The 15,750-nt window shown below is 47.3% G+C and overlaps 2 protein-coding genes across 3 annotated transcripts; one reads left to right on the forward strand and one right to left on the reverse strand.

Annotated features, from left to right (window-relative positions):
• Window positions 2,069-4,306, reverse strand: LOC8064425. Its single transcript, XM_002450676.2, has 2 exons — window positions 3,494-4,306; window positions 2,069-3,400 (listed from the first exon to the last, which is right to left on the reverse strand). The coding sequence occupies exons 1-2, from the start codon at window positions 3,512-3,514 to the stop codon at window positions 2,606-2,608; spliced, it is 816 nt and encodes a 271-aa protein (XP_002450721.2). The 5' UTR covers window positions 3,515-4,306; the 3' UTR covers window positions 2,069-2,605.
• On the forward strand, window positions 5,780-15,422 carry LOC8064426 (TBC domain-containing protein C1952.17c). 2 transcript variants are annotated; one of them, XM_021461522.1, is made up of 9 exons: window positions 5,780-6,211; window positions 6,301-6,396; window positions 7,295-7,399; window positions 7,859-8,011; window positions 8,641-8,724; window positions 8,809-8,937; window positions 9,098-9,325; window positions 14,844-14,960; window positions 15,042-15,422. In XM_021461522.1, the coding sequence occupies exons 1-9, from the start codon at window positions 5,951-5,953 to the stop codon at window positions 15,204-15,206; spliced, it is 1,338 nt and encodes a 445-aa protein (XP_021317197.1). In that variant the 5' UTR covers window positions 5,780-5,950; the 3' UTR covers window positions 15,207-15,422. The 2 variants fall into 2 exon arrangements, with proteins under 2 accessions (XP_021317197.1, XP_002449472.1); XM_002449427.2 differs by having other exon boundaries at window positions 5,782-6,211; window positions 9,146-9,325.

Below are 15,750 nucleotides of genomic sequence, written 5' to 3' on the forward strand. Positions count from 1 at the left end.
CCGACTTGTTGAATACAATATCGGGCACATTATTAAGGCTTTGTTTAGTTCATCACAAAAGTAAAAAAAAAAAGATTCCTTGTCACATCGAATTTTGCAGCACATGCATGAAGCATTAAGTATAGTCAAAAACAAAAATTAATTATATAGTTTACCTGTAAATCGCGAGATGAATTTTTTGAGCCTAGTTAGTCTATAATTGGATAATATTTGCCACAGACAAACGAAAATGTTGTGGCTGAAAACTTTTTGTTTTGGCAAATGAACAAGACCTAAATGAAGTTTTGTTGCTAAACGACAATCCAGTGAGGCCCTAGGTCTTGCACGGTGGGCATGTCCAAAAAAGTATAGTGGTACCAGCGCGGTTTGCGCTAGACCGGCTAATCGCTAGTATTCTCCACAAAATTTCTTTGGAACTACTGTTTTTGAACCATTAAGAGGAGCAGCAAACAAGCAGCTGACGGACGAGACGAATACCACAGAGAGAGAGAGGACAAAACAACCCAGCGCCACAAAAGGAAATGTTAGTACCGACTGTAGCCGGAAACAAAAAACAATACGGCCGGTGAACCAAGACAGATGGACCAAAAATAGAGGATAAAAATAATAGAATTAGAACCTATGTAACGACGGACCAGGAAAGGACACTGGTAGTGCTTTTTTATTATCTTTATACTATTCCTTAATTATATTTTCTTTTTCACGTACATGAGACCACCATCCGCTGAATAGTTTCCCATCTTCGCACTTCTCGTTATCATGATTTGGATTTGTATGCTATTGGAGATAGAAGACTGTGAATCGTCTGATATGGATTTGCATCTGTAGGTATCCGGAATTCTTTTTTATCCGAGGACATCCTTCTCAGCTTGGCGTAGAGTCCTCAATTTATTATGATAGAACAAAGAAAGAAGAAGCAAATTTATTAATTTAATTTGAGAAGTTTTGTCTTATTGAGTTATTCTGATTTGGATTTGGATTTGTATCCTATTGGAGATAGAAGACGTGAATCGTTTGATTTGGATTTGCATCTGTACTCCTGAGAAGACTTCGGTTGAGTAGAAAAGGCCAGACGAAATTTGATCCAGACGAAAATTAAGGTTGAAATTTTGCCTCTTTAGTATTAGGTATAGAATACACAGATCGCATAATAAAATAATAATATTGTATAATTTAAATATCAACATTAAAATAACATTAAATGCAAAAAACAAAGTTTATAAAATTAACGCAGTCGTCGCAGGCTCATAAACTCTATTTATAGACTTTTTCGTGATGCAGGTGAGATAATGTTTAATATCGGCGGGAAAAAATCACCGATATCCATTTCTTTCATATGCCAATAAATCAGTAAATAAGTTCCGCCGTACCTTCGTACCATTCTGTCACATATTCAAGTATGTACATGTAAATATTATTGCGTGTAGCATGGGTAATACTTTTTTCAAAAACTAAAAACAAAGTGTTATACTCACTGTATAAATATGTGTAGTTGATGGTCTATTCCATGTAGACATATAGTATAGGATAAGATATCCACTTAAGTGTCCATAGCAAGATTCACAATCAGCAATATATAGAAATAGTTAAATCATAGGTATTGTTATTGCAAGCGACTACGATTTTGAGTTAGTTACCCATCTATGTCCCCTATAATATTTTTTGCCTGTTTGAATTTTCATTTGAAAACATCTTCTGTCCATCCAGGAATATGTTTATTCACTGCGGCCGTGTAGTTGAAGCTAAATCCAAAAGTGTATTTGGTATACATCCACGTTGGTGTGTCTTTACACCACTCTTCAATAGGTCTATGGTCAATTATGATAAGCATCTTTTCCCACTGATCGAAAACATAAAGCATATATTTTTGAACGTAAAGAAACCGCAAAGACGGCAAGTAATAAAAGTAGGAGCAAAAGACTTATATATTTGCATTGTCCATCTTTTGTTCTTTTTAATTGTAGGAGAAATGAAACTTTACCTCTCCAAAAAATAAACTTATATGTAACAAAAAAGAATTATCAGTACCTGTAGAGCCCGTGCTTAGTCCAAGTCTCATCAGCACTGCTTGAACCTGAATTGCAGCTTGTGAAATTTGCTACTTGCAAAAGTCCTAAGACTATAATGCAAGCGCCGTATCTTCTGAAAGATCTATATATACACTTTGAGCCTGAAGTTCAGACTGAACAACAAATGCAGTTGAACCCTATTGCCTTTCGATTATACGGTCGAGGAGACCACCCAGTATTATCACCTAGGATCAACGAAAAATTACAGATAACCGTTATGTGTGTACAAGCACCCCAAGGCACAGGAGCTTTCCCAGCAGCAGCAGAGAACATCTTATTCTGAAGAAGATCAACTCAATTCTCTTCTCTGCAATCTGTACCCCCTCTCGTCTTCAAACGACGCTGAACAGACAAACAAAGAACATCACCTCGATGATATCTTGCTCGACACCGTCCGCACCGTCAAGCTGACACCCGGCCGCTGCTTCAGCCCGCTCATCGGACCACCACCGGCCACACCGACCCCGGTGTCCCGGTCCCGGCTCCTGTTCAGCGACAGCCTCGCTTTGATCGGCGACACGAGCCTTGTCGCCAACCTAGACGGCGAGAACGAGCAGCGCCGGGTTTTCGCGGGTGACGCCTGCGCCTTCACGGGCAGCGGCGGTGACACGGCGGCGGTGGGTCTCACCGGCAGCACAGCCTTCCCGTGGATCCTGAGCTTGGACCCCAGCGCGCTCGGGGGCGACTTGACCAGGAACTTGTGCGGCGTCTGCCGCGCTAGCGCCATGACCGGGGACCGCGTCTTGTAGAACTGCTTCTGCTTCTTGGAAGGCGACGGCGTCGCGCACGCGTAGGTGTTTGCGGCGGCCGAGGTGGAGGCGTGGAACGCGGGGTTCGGGAACATCACCGCCTTCTTGGCCCAGGGGCGGTTCTTCGGGGATATGCGGTTGGCCGACACCGACGGCCGGCCGACGGTGACCACGACCGCGACCGGCGACGTGGGCTTGAACTGGATCCGGGACCGCACGCGGCCGCGCGACGGCGGCGTGGCGGCATCGGCGAAGCGCGTTGCGGCGCCACCTCAATGGCTGTGCTTCTCTCGGGCACGACGGGCACGGAGGGGCGTCTGCTCTGGCGCCGCCGCCGCCGTGGGCTTCCTGGTCCTGGGAGCCGGTTTTGGGGTCCTCGGGGGCTCTTGATTCATAGCGCCGGCCGCCGTCACGATGTCCCTCACGAATCGGCTGGCCTGCACGATCTCTAGCACGGTCTGGCCTAGCAGCATCGCCGGAAGGGACATTCGCCACCACTGCGCGCCCTCTCCGCCGCTGGCGCCGACGCCGCCGAACTTGACGTTCGGGGACCTCTTCTGCGCCGACGTGCCGCCCCTCATCCTACGGCGGCAAGAGTCAGAGAATTGCCAAGAATCTAGGATTGAATTGAATCGAACGAATTCTAACGTGGAGCACAACAAAAAAAACACTTGCCTGACAGTCTCCTGCTTGCATCGGAGGCTGGTGCGGAGGTATCCGAGCGTGCTGCGCGGGCTGAGGCTGACGGCGGAGATGCACCGGGGCTAGACAGTGGAGGCTTCGTCGTCGTCATCTACGATGGGATCGTCATCCACGACGGGTGTAGATGTCAGCACCCTCCATCCCCAAATCCATGACAGGAGGACAGGTACTCGTGTCTGATGAGATGGCCACGCTCGAGGCACGCCCGCTCTCAGAGGAGCTCGTCCTCGCCGTGCTCCGCCACCGCTCGCGGGGTCTCCCTCACAGCGACACCCTACTGCTGCTCCGTCGCGAGCTTCTCCAGCGTGAGGCTGTGTAGGGCGGCAGCGGCCACGATCTCCCCCACGGGCGTAGCCGCGTAGATGCAGTCTGTAGGGAGGGAATCATTTACGTCCATGAAGAGGATCGGGGCGCTCGCAACGGCGCGTCCGTGGACGCTCGTGGCGGCGCTTCCACGGGGCGCCGGCCGCGGACGCTCGTGGCGGTGGTCCCAACGGCGGGGATCGGGGCGCGCCTCCTGCGGATCGGAGGGGACGTCTGCAGACGCTCATGGCGGCGGTTGCTACGGATCGCAGGGTGCCGGCCGCGGACGCTCGTGGCGGTGGTCCCGACGCCTGTTGTTGCGGATCGCGGGGGATCGGGGCGCGCCTCCTGCGGATCGGAGGGGATCGGGGCGCTTGCTGCGGATTGAAGGGGAGCGGGCGTGGTAGAAAAGGTAGGAGATCGCAATCATCGGGTATTTCCTAAAACGGCGACCCAAACGCACAGGGAGAGGCAGACGGACGAAAGCGAAAGTTGCACAAAAGTTGTCCACTCTTTAGTTTTTTTAGTTGTATGTAGGAGATTATCCAATTATAGACTAACTAGGTTTAAAAGATTCATCTCGCAAATTACAGGTAAGCTGTGCAATTAGTTATTTCTTTTATCTACATTTAGTCCTCTATGCATGTGTCATAAGATTCGATGCGATGCAAAATGTGAAAAATTTTGCAAAATATTTTGGGTTGGCCTGTTTAGTTTACCCCAAAAACCAAAAACTTTTCAAGATTCCCCATCACATCGAATCTTTGGGCACATGCATGAAGCATTAGGGCCTTGTTTAGTTCCAAATTTTTTTGCAAAATCGATACTGTAGCACTTTCGTTTGTATTTTGTATTTGACAGAATATTGTCCAATCATGAACTAACTTGGGTCAAAAGATTCGTCTCGCCAATTCCGACCAAACTGTGTAATTAGTTTTTATTTTCGTCTGTATTTAATACTACATGCATGCGTCTAAAGATTCTATATGACTGGAAATGTGAAAAATTTTGCAAAAATTTCTGGGAACTAAACAAGGCCTAGATATGGATGAAAACAAAAACTAATTGCACAGTTTGTCTGTAAATCACGAGATAAATATTTTGAGCCTAGTTAGTCCATGATTAAATAATATTAGTCAAGTAAGGCCTTGTTTAGTTTCGAAAACTTTTTAGTTTTCGAAACTGTAGCACTTTCGTTTCTATTTGACAAACACTATCCAATCATGGAGTAACTAGGCTTAAAAAATTCATCCACGATTTTACAGGTAAACTGTGCAATTAATTTTTATTTTTATCTATATTTAGTACTTTATGCATGTGCCGCAAGATTCGATATAACGAGGAATCTTAAAAAGTTTTTAGTTTTTGGGTAAACTAAACAAGGCCTAAAAATGAAAATGCTAGAATCCAAAATATTTTCGAAACTAAAAAGCAACGCCCAAATCTCCGAAAGGCCGAGAAGATATGAAAAGATTTAAGATTTCGCTACTGTAGCACTTTTGTTTGTTTGTGGCAAATATTATCTAATCATAGACTAATTAAGATCAAAAGATTTATCTCGCGATTTACAGTTAAACTATACAATTAGTTTTTATTTTTGTCTACATTTAATGCTTCATGCATGTGCTAAAAAATTCAATGTGACAGAGAATTTTAAAAACTTGTTGGACCTTGTTAAGATGTGAAAAAATTTGGATTTCGCTAATGTAGCATTTTCGTTTGTTTGTGGTAAATATTATCCAATCATAGATTGACTAGGGTCAAAAAATTCGTCTCGTGATTTACAGGCAAACTGTGTAATTATTTTTTATTTTCATCTATATTTAGTGCTTCATGTATGTGCCGTAAAATTCGATGTGACGAAGAATTTTAAAATTTTTTTGGTTTTCAAGTGTGAACTAAACAAGGCCTTGGTTTTTGGGTTAAACAAAGCCCGAAACAATCCCTGCATTAACAGCAAGGAGCGCTTCAACTCGCCACTTGCAGTTTCGAGATCTGCGCCGCTGTTGCTGTCCCCTCTCCCTCTCCCCCATCCGGCCATCCCCTTCTTCCAGATCCTTCCTTCCTTCCGCTCACCCACGCGGACGCCGGTGGGCTACCCCACGATCCTTCGGGGTGCAGGGGAGCATGCGGAAGAAGGGGCGGGCGGTGCCGGAGTGGCTCAACAGCCCAATTTGGTCCGCGACCCCGCCTGCGCCCACCCCGCCGGACCCCTACGGCGTCGACCTCGCCCCGCCGCCGCCCCCAAAGCCGCCGCCGCCAGCTGTACCCCCGCCGCCGTCGTACGAGCAGGCCGTAGGGGTGGGTGGTGGCCGACGGGATGAGGATGAGTACGAGGGCGCCGGGGCGGTGATACGGGCGCACCTGCTCTCCGACTTCAAGGCCGCGGTGCGTGCAGGAAAAGCGGGGCGTTGGTTATCCCTTGGATTCTCGCTAGGTTTTTCCTGTTTAATTGACTCTCTTGTGGGTGCGTGCAGCTGTCGAAGAAGGTGGTGAACATGGGAGAGCTGCAGCGCTTAGCCTGCCTTGGCGTTCCCGACGGCGGTGGCGGTGTCCGACCCGTTGTCTGGAAGGTCCCCACTCGCATTCTCTTCTCATTGTAATTGTGAATTTCGGTTGAGAGTTCTGCATTTCCTAGTTGCGCTGCAAGGGTTTAGTGTTGATATTTGATTGGGGGTCTTATTTTGCAAATTTAGTAATTATTAGTTTGAATACAAATTGTTCATAGTAATGTTAACAAGATGTCCTGTGTTTGTGAGCCAATGTCCTTTGTGCACTGCTTTAGACTGTAATTTGATGGTGAGAGACTGAGCTTGTGACGTAAATGAGGAAGGAGAAAGGTTCACATCATTGTTTCATTCTGCATAGCTGACTTATGTGTATAGTCAACTTTTTCTGGCTGAATTGGGACATGGAGATAGAGTTACAAAGTGTGTAGTTTTTTAAGGTTACAAGAGGGTAGGGATCTGCAGGGCTGGTGGTTGTTTGGTAAATGGGGAATGAACGATACTTGTTGGTCTACGATGTAGTTCATCGTGCACCTACATTTTGTGAAAATCACCCACTCAAAAAGTGGTTTCTAACTTGTGTAGGAAATGTAATCCTTGAAATGGTTTCATGGCCTTTTTCAGTGAAAGTGGAAACCACCAAAATTCTCAATAAATTGTCTTATTCTTTTACCCTCCTGGGATATATCTTATATTCAATCTTGTCCTGTGTTTGACTACCATCAGTGTCCATTTGAATTTGCTTAAACTGATGTTCTGATTCTGATAGGTGTGGGTTTACCATGGTTTGCTTTGCATTCCACATTGATCCCAGTTTATGTATCATGCATTGTTTTGTAAATGGTCATGATTAAGCATGCATTCTTGGAGCTTCTGGCAGTATGTCTGTACAATTTACATCAGTTTTTGTTATCTAATTACTCTCTATACGAGAAATTTATTCTACTATATTTATAGTGTGCAGCTTCTTTTGGGGTATTTGCCAACTGATCGTTCCTTATGGGCTTATGAGTTAGAAAAGAAGCGGAGTCAATATAGTGCATACAAAGAAGAGTTTCTTCTAAATCCTGTAAGTTTCAGTTGCTAGTCTCCAACTCAATGAGTGAAGATCTATCAATCCTATTTATCTTTGTATATATATAATATGAGGACAATATCTAGAGTTGCTAGGAAAAATCTGGTTCTTGTTCAATAGGACAATGTTGTGTGGTTGTTTTACCTGGAAATAAATCAAGAATGTGCCCCAAAAATTGAGAAGTCAATTGGCAATGCAGTAGCAATGATAGTTAAAATGTTGAGTAGCTCTCAGCATTTGCCATAGGTGTCACTTAAAAGTTCTAAGATAAGAGAGATACCAGGCAACATAGCTAGTTCTTCCGAGCCTTAAATCATACTATTTGGAGGTGTTTACGACTTCTGTTTGGTATAGTCCTGATTCCTGAACTTTTTTCTGTGATTGGTTCTTCTAAGGGCACATAAATTGTTCAATTGTTAATGTGAGAGTTCTGACAGTCCTTTATGTGGTTAGTCAGAAAAACTACGAAGGATGGAGGAAACAAAGCTGTCGAGAAAGAAAGAGTTAAACATTGAGAGGATTGGCTTTCTTCCGAGATTAGAAGTTACTAATGAAGAGCATCCTTTAAGCTCTGGTAAATCTAGCTTGTGGAATCAATATTTTCAGGTACTATTTCTTTAGCTCTGCCACTTTGTGCTACCTGAAGCATCCAGAGTTTTATGCATGGTTGAAAACCACCAATGATAACTGGCTGCTTTCCTAACACTCTTCCAAGTACCTTCTGATATGGGATTGGCTAGAACTAGCCAAAGTAATGCCATTTGCTTTTCATGAGAAATTCTTTACAATTTGGTGCAGTTTTCTTATGCGATTATGTGCCTCGTTTGAGTTTGTTTTTGTCTCTGTTTTCATTGGAAGTTGGCCCTGTTTTCATGGTCTAGATATGAATTGAAAATACTAGTTGCACTACTGATGATGTGTTTGGTCATGTTCATATCACTGGTCGTGACTACAAATTAAATGTTACTTTATCTGTCTAGCTTTGGAGTTGTGTGTTTTACCTGAACGAATGCTCTTACTTCCTCCCCCTCCCCCCCCCTGGCTTTTGCAACAACTATAATGAGAAGGCAAGAGTAAACAAAATGGAAAAGTTGGTTCTCCTGACTTGTATTCTTCTTGTATTACTTGTATAGTTTATGACTGCTGAACAGTTGATTTGAATGTTAAGTGGATGTACAAAAACATGGTTTTGCTTTTATCATTTTGATGCTCATGATCTAAACACATATTTTCAGGATTCAGAGATACTGGAACAGATAGACCGAGATGTAAAGCGAACGCATCCTGATATTTCCTTTTTCTCATCAAAGTCTAACCAGGTTCGTATTCAGTGTTTACAGTGTTCTGACTGATACCAATTATACCAATATGACTAGATTGTTTGTTCTTTTTGACCATATCAGGAATCTCTGAGGAGAATTCTAATTATATTTTCAAAATTGAACCCCAGTATAAGATATGTGCAAGGGATGAATGAAGTTTTGGCACCTCTATTTTATGTATTCAAGAATGACCCTGACCCAAGCAGCTCAGTAAGTTGTTCTACCATAAATTATTTTTATTCCGTAGTTTTCCACAGGGTATTCTGACTTCCCTATCCCTCCCTCCCTAGATGGTGGCCATATTTTTTATTAATCTGTTGGTTTTTATGTATAACTTCAGAAGTGTTTTGTTGATTATTGTTAACTTCAGATAGATGGCCATATTCATCAACATACATACCAATTTTTGGAAATGCAGGCGTCAGCTGAAGCAGACACGTACTTTTGCTTTGTCGAATTGTTGAGTGGCTTTAGAGACAACTATTGTAAGCATCTTGACAATAGCAGCGTGGGTATCCGATCTACACTTTCGAAATTATCACAACTATTGAAGCGGCATGATGAGGAACTATGGCGTCACATGGAGGTCACAACAAAGGTAGGCCTCATAGGCTGATTATATAGGATACATAGGACTAACACGGTAACACCCTATGTGGTACTATTCCTATTTACTATAATATTGAGCAGCCAAGCCAAATAGGCTTGGGTGCTAGGCCCATGGCCAGCCCATAGGGCGCCTATTCTAACACGCCCCCGCAGTCGAATCGTTAGCTACTCTGCACGTTTTGACTGGACCTAAACTCCGTGAATACTGAAGAAGGCAACCCTTTGGTGAAGATATCCGCATATTGCGAAGAGGTGGGAATATGCAGAACACGAAGATCACCAATGGTGACTCGCTCCCGAACGAAGTGAAGATCGATCTCAATGTGCTTGGTTCGCTGATGCTTAATCGGGTTGGAGGTCATGTAGACAACACTAATGTTGTCACAATACACCAGTGTGGCGCGCCAGAGAGGGGCATGCAACTCGAGAAGAAGCTAGTGTAGCCAGGTAGCCTCTGCAACTCCATTGGCCACTGCGTGATACTCGGCTTCAGCACTGGATCTTGATACCGTGTTGTGGCGCTTGGAGGACCAGGAGACAAGATTGTCGCCAAGGAACACAACATAGCCTGAGGTGGACTTGCGACTTGCTAGTGTCCGGACAACTAGCCCAATCAGCCTTGGTGTAGACGACAAGAACAATCAAAGTAGACGTTCGCAGCGCAGCAGGAGACCAAGGTGAAGAGTGCCTCGAATGTAGCGAAGAATGCTCCAGCAAGACTACGAACACAGGGGCCCTCTCAGCAGCAACCTTAGGATTGGTGTCAACTGGAGTAGAGCATGGCTTGCACTCAGCATGTACTGTCGCTGTGAGAGCACTGTGAGAGCAGAAGTCCACCACTTCGCTGAACATGCATGCTGAGGAAGTGATGTAGATCACCAAGGTCTTTCATGGTGAATTCTCGCTGTAGTGCTGACATGATCCGCTGGAGAAGATCGGTTGATGAAGCTGTGAGGACAATGTCATCAACATATTGCAATAGATAGGCGGCTGTGTCTGATCCACGTTGGTAGACAGAGCGAGGTGTCTGACTTGGCTTCAACAAACCCAATAGACAGCCCAATAGACAGCAAGTAACTCGCCATTTGGCTATACCAAGCACGAGGAGCCTGCTTTAGGCCATAGAGCGATTTCTTCAAGAGGCAGACAAAATCCGGATGAGCTGGATCTTCGAACCTGATGGCTGCTGGCAATACACTATCTCACTGAGATTGCCATGAAGAAAGGCGTTCTTCATGTCAAGAATAGGCCAGCGGTGAGAGAGCGACAAGGAGAGCACAGTGCAGACAGTAGCGGGCTTCACCACCTGACTGAAGGTCTCATCAAGGTCCACACCAGGTCGCTAGGTGAAACCACGGAGGACCCAACGTGCCTTGTACCGCTCAAGGGAGTCATCAGACTGAGTTTGTGCTTGAAGATCCACTTCCCAGTGACAACATTGGCTTGGGGTGGACGGGGCACAAGATCCTAGGTGTGGTTCTGGAGGAGAGCACTGTGTTCTTCCATAGCTGCTCGCCAATTGGGGTCAGCAATAGTGCTTCGGAAGGTCTTTGGCATCGGAGAGAGAGGCACAACATGGTAGGCGGCGGGCATCTAGAAGCCGCTCTTCGAATGGGTGCCCATGGAGTGTTGGTTGGCCACTAGTGGAACAGGAACCATGCCGCTCTTGGGCAGCGGGGCGGCTTTCGAAGGAGCCAGTGAAGGAGCAGCCGGGGCGGTTGGTGCAGGAGCAGTCGGGGTGGCTGGTGCAGGAGCAGCCGGTGGTGGTCGCGGTCGACGTGAGTAGTGGTACGTGAAATCGTGAGCCGGGCGAAGAGGTGGAAACCCCTGTGGAGGCCTACGGGGCGCCTGAGGAGGCGCGAGGGAGCCCGTGGATGGCGCAGAGGACATCGAGCCAGCGCGCAGCGCGGGCAGGACGTACGGCAGGTGTGAATAGGCGTCGCTGTGTGCGTTAGGCAGCTCTGTGGCCGCGCGGGGCGCGGATGTGGGGCTCATGAGAGCCTCACGTGGTGCGGTGGGAGTCCTCGATGCTCGCAGCACAGGGGATGTAGAGCGCGGGTGTCGGAGGATCATTAGCATCTTCTGGAAGCTCCAGGGGCGCCCTAGGCACCGCCGTGGAGGGACCGGAAGGGGCGCTGGTGGTGTCGGAGGCATTGAGTGGAGTTCCTGCAGGCAAAAACTTGTGCAACGGTCCAATAGGAGCGGGTACGACATCAGTAGTGTCATCAACAAGGAACTCGAGGTCTGCAGGAGTACTAGGACCATGGTGCTCAGCGAAAGGGAAGGCCGTTTCATCAAAGATGACGCGCCGGGAGATGATGACTATTAGATGATATGTCAAGGCAGTGGAACCCTTTGTGGTGAGCGGAATAGCCTAGAAAAACACATTGAACAGACCTAGGGGCAAGTTTATGAGGAGCAGTGACAGACATGTTGGGATAACATTTGCAACCGAAGACTCGTAGATGATCATATGTGGGTGGCTTGCCGAACAGGGCAAGGTGAGGCGTGGAGAACTCTAGAGTCTTGGTGGGCAATATATTGAGAAGAACAATCGCCGTGGAAAGGGCCTCCACCTAGTAGGAGGGAAGCATGGATGCCTGAAAGAGTAGGGAGCGAACAACATTATTGATAGAGCGAATAATGTGTTCAGCTTTACCATTTTGAGGCGAGGTGTAAGGGCAGGATATGCGAAGGTAAATGCCCTGGGTGAGGAAGAATTGTCGGGTGCTGGAGTTGTCAAACTCTCTCCCATTGTCGCACTGGACAGCTTTGATGCGGGTGCCAAATTGAGTGGAGGCCTGGGCGATGAAGCTGGGCCAAGGGCGCCCTCCGGCAGTCTGCTGCTGCTGTCCAGCAGCCTGCTGCTGCTGCGTTGTGCCACTAGGGGGTCTGGAGCCCTATCCTGAAGAGCTGCTGTTGCCGTGGCCTTTGTCGCCACCGCCGCGCTTGCTGCGACGGTTGTTGGGAGCCTTGGAGCTCCCACCAGCCCCCCCTCCCCCCGAGCCTGGACCAGAGGACGCAGGGGTCGGGGTGGTGGTGTTGGAGGCGGCGAGTGCAGCGGCTGGAGCTTCCTCGCGGTTCTCCATGGTGAATTCCTCGAGGACAAGATCCTCACGTGCCTCTAGGAAGGTGGGGAAGGGTTTGTCCCGATGAAGGGGCATCCCGACGTGGTTGAAGCACTCGTTGAGGCCGCGGATGACGTTGAGGACGAGGGTGCCATCGGAGATGACCTCGCCGAGGGCCGTGAGATCATCGGCCATCTTCTTCAGCTTGCGGCAGTACTCGGTGATGGAGAGGTTGCCCTGGACGAAGTTGCGAAACCGTGTCTCTAGCTGAATGGAGCGGGCCTCTCGATTGCCGAGGAACTACGACTCGATGGCGAGCCAGGCGTGCCGGGTAGTGGAGCCTCGGGCAGAGATGATCTCGCCTAGATCATCGGTGAGCTTGGCTATGATCCAGGACTTGACGCAGTCCATCCGAGCCCAATCAGGAGAGATCGGGTCCGGGGGATCCTCGCGGACATGGTCCTGAAGTGAGAACTTGCCGAGGATGAGCAGAAATTGATCGTACCAGCGGCTGAAATTCTGCTGAATCAGCGTTGAGGATGGTGGTGACGTGGTTCTAGATGTTGCTAACCGCAACGGCCTGAGAGTGGAGTTGGAGGAGAGCCATAGCTTCGTGGTGAAGCATGGCTGCGCGCAGATCAGGCACCGGCGCACCTCCAGATGGCGCACCAGAAGATTCCGGCGCGATGGCAGCAGCAGCAGCTGCACGCTCCTTGGCAGCCCGTGCCAGGGCATCGCTGGCGCGCTGTGCAGCGGCGTCACGCTTCGCGGCTGCGGCTTTGGCTTCGTCTTCGGCCTGGACGGCGCGTGCCAGAGCAGCATCGCGAGCCTCCTGGCGTGCCCGCTCGGCGCGCTGAGCAACTGCATCAGCCTGGATGGCAGCCCCAGCAGAGTAGGCATCAGTGGCATCCGACTGAGGTTGGTGGAGTGGATGCCATGGCTGGGCTGGCGGCGCTGCACGGGGAGGGCCGGCGCACGAGAGGGTGGAGGGCGCGCGAGGGAAGGCTGCGCGCGGGAGTGTGTCGCGAGGGCCTGGCCTACGCGCGGGTAGGGCAGCGGAGAAAAGGATCAAAAGGCGGCTGATACCATGAGAGCGAATAGGTCTCGGGATTGATTGATACATTGCATTGGGCCTCATAGGCTGATTATATAGGATACATAGGACTAACACCCCATGTGGTACTATTCCTATTTACTATTATATTGAGCAGTCAAGCCAAACAGGCTTGGGTGCCAGGCCCATGGCCAGCCCATAGGGCACCTATTCTAACATGTAGGTTATGATAAGGGTTACTTAGCAATCAAGTCAGAGTCTCCTCTCTATATGTTTACTTATATAGAGGGCCCCTGTACCCTTTGAGACTTAAGCTGAACTAGATCAAGGGCCCGTCCATCTCTCTGCTCCTGGGCACCAGCCTCTAGGCTGCCGCTCCCTATGCTTAAAGTTCCCTGGGTGTTGGTCATCCCTGTCCATCTTTCTGCCTCTCCCTCAGTTCTCCCTTGAATCTGCCCTCCAATCTCTGGTAATCTATGCATGTAACATTGCATCAAGAAAGTTTTGTTATCCTGATGTTTTCATCAATTGCTGAAACTAGACTTCTCATTAGTCAATATCAATGTCACCAGGTCTTATCCATTCAACAGCAATAGCATGAACTGAATGTTGAGATAAATGTGTGTATACGGTTTATATCAAGACTGAATAATGGTACATTTATGTGTACAATCCATCATAGAGATACCTGACATTCCAGATTTAAATTAATGGCAAAATTGCCTCCATGCACAGTGCAATTAAATCAGCAGATCAAATAGCCTTTGTAACAGCATACCTATTTATTTAGGGTGCCTTTGGTTGAGCTGTGGCTTTTGGAAAAGCTGCTGTGGGCTGTGGCTTTTGGAAAAGCTGCTTTTTAGACCTGTGGAAAAGCTGCTGTGGGCTGTGGCTTTTGGAAAAGCTGCTGTGGATGAAAGCTAACCCCTTTGGTTGGCTTTTGGCTTTTGAGGGGCAAAAGCCACAACCAAAAGCCCAACCAAAGGGACCCTTAGTCTTGATAACTATAGATGCTTGATCTAATTCCTTGCTTGCTTAATTACTTAAGATGTGCAGTCTACATATCACAACGATATGTAGTAGTGTAGCCACCTGTAGAATACTCTGCTGTTCAGCAAATGGTGTAAAAAGGAAAGGGAAAAAAACTAGACCAACAAAGGAGGAATTAGGTAGCATTTTATTAATTAAGAAGAAAATAAGCACCAAAATTCACCTTGATGAGAACTTGAACCTGGGTGGTCCAGGGCATACATCAACATCCTCAACCAACTAAGCTAGCTCAGCTTCCTGTTTAGCAACTGGTGGGAACAGAGATTCTTACATGCGTGGCAACCAACCAACCCAAGCACAACCATACCTGACGTGTTTCTGTTTTATTTATACAGGTTTACCCACAATATTATGCGTTTAGATGGATCACACTGTTGTTGACAATGGAGTTCAGCTTTAACGTGTGTATACATATCTGGGACGCTATCTTGGGTGATCCAGAAGGCCCATCGGTACATTACCACTACTGGAATAAATTTTTGCACATCTTTCCAGCAGTGTACTGTGCTAAACTGTTGCATGTTCTCATGCAGGACACATTAATGAGGATATGCTGTGCCATGCTCATCCTAGTCCGGAAGCGCCTCTTAGCTGGAGACTTCACTGCCAATATCCAGCTGCTGCAACATTACCCAGCCACCAACATCGATCACCTCCTCCACATTGCCAACCGGTTGAGAGGGACTGTAGCCGGCTAGTGATTTGTTGCCTTTCCTGCATACCTGTACTTCAGTTTTGTCCATGTGACCTTGGTCTGGTTAAATCGCTAAATGCAATGCTGGTAGCCTGAAATATCATTGTGTTCCTTCTGTGTTCTGTTTTGCCTGTTTTGGTGTGGCTTGTCAGAATAATGTGGATGAATATCAGGTGCGACACTGGATGTGTCGGAGCTCTGAGTAGTGCTTCTGTTTTCATTCGCATGGAGAACACTCCTGGTGTTCCTCCCAGCTTGCAGTACCCGGGAGTGAGGATGGATGGATTTAATTCCTATATTGTGAATACTGAAGATGGGTTCCGCTGGACCAAAAAAGGAGTGCTATCTTTTGTAGTGTATTCTTTTAATGTTCTAAGAATTAGAATATGTAGAAAAACTTGAGCAAGGATTAATAGGAATGGCTGTTCAAGGTTGTTTTGTCTTATGAAATATGCTCGTGGCTTCGACAAATTATTTGTGTTTAGGTATTATGGCGATGGTGGCCACTGAAAGAATCCCAAGATGAGCAGCGAAAGCGGAAAGGTGAG

The sequence above is a fragment of the Sorghum bicolor genome, chromosome 5 (assembly GCF_000003195.3).
Source record: "Sorghum bicolor cultivar BTx623 chromosome 5, Sorghum_bicolor_NCBIv3, whole genome shotgun sequence".
NCBI lineage: Eukaryota > Viridiplantae > Streptophyta > Magnoliopsida > Poales > Poaceae > Sorghum > Sorghum bicolor.

Excerpts from the sequence above, each read along its gene's own strand:
- LOC8064425 (XM_002450676.2), bottom strand. The coding sequence starts at position 3,514 with ATGCAAGCAGGAGACTGTCAG. Across the intron at positions 3,401-3,493 it reads TGCAAGCAGGAGACTGTCAG|GATGAGGGGCGGCACGTCGG; the intron begins GCAAGTGTTTTT and ends TTGCCGCCGTAG.
- LOC8064426 (XM_021461522.1), top strand. The coding sequence starts at position 5,951 with ATGCGGAAGAAGGGGCGGGCGGTGCCGGAGTGGCTCAACAGCCCAATT. Across the intron at positions 7,400-7,858 it reads AAGAGTTTCTTCTAAATCCT|TCAGAAAAACTACGAAGGAT; the intron begins GTAAGTTTCAGT and ends TTATGTGGTTAG. Across the intron at positions 14,961-15,041 it reads GTGATCCAGAAGGCCCATCG|GACACATTAATGAGGATATG; the intron begins GTACATTACCAC and ends GTTCTCATGCAG.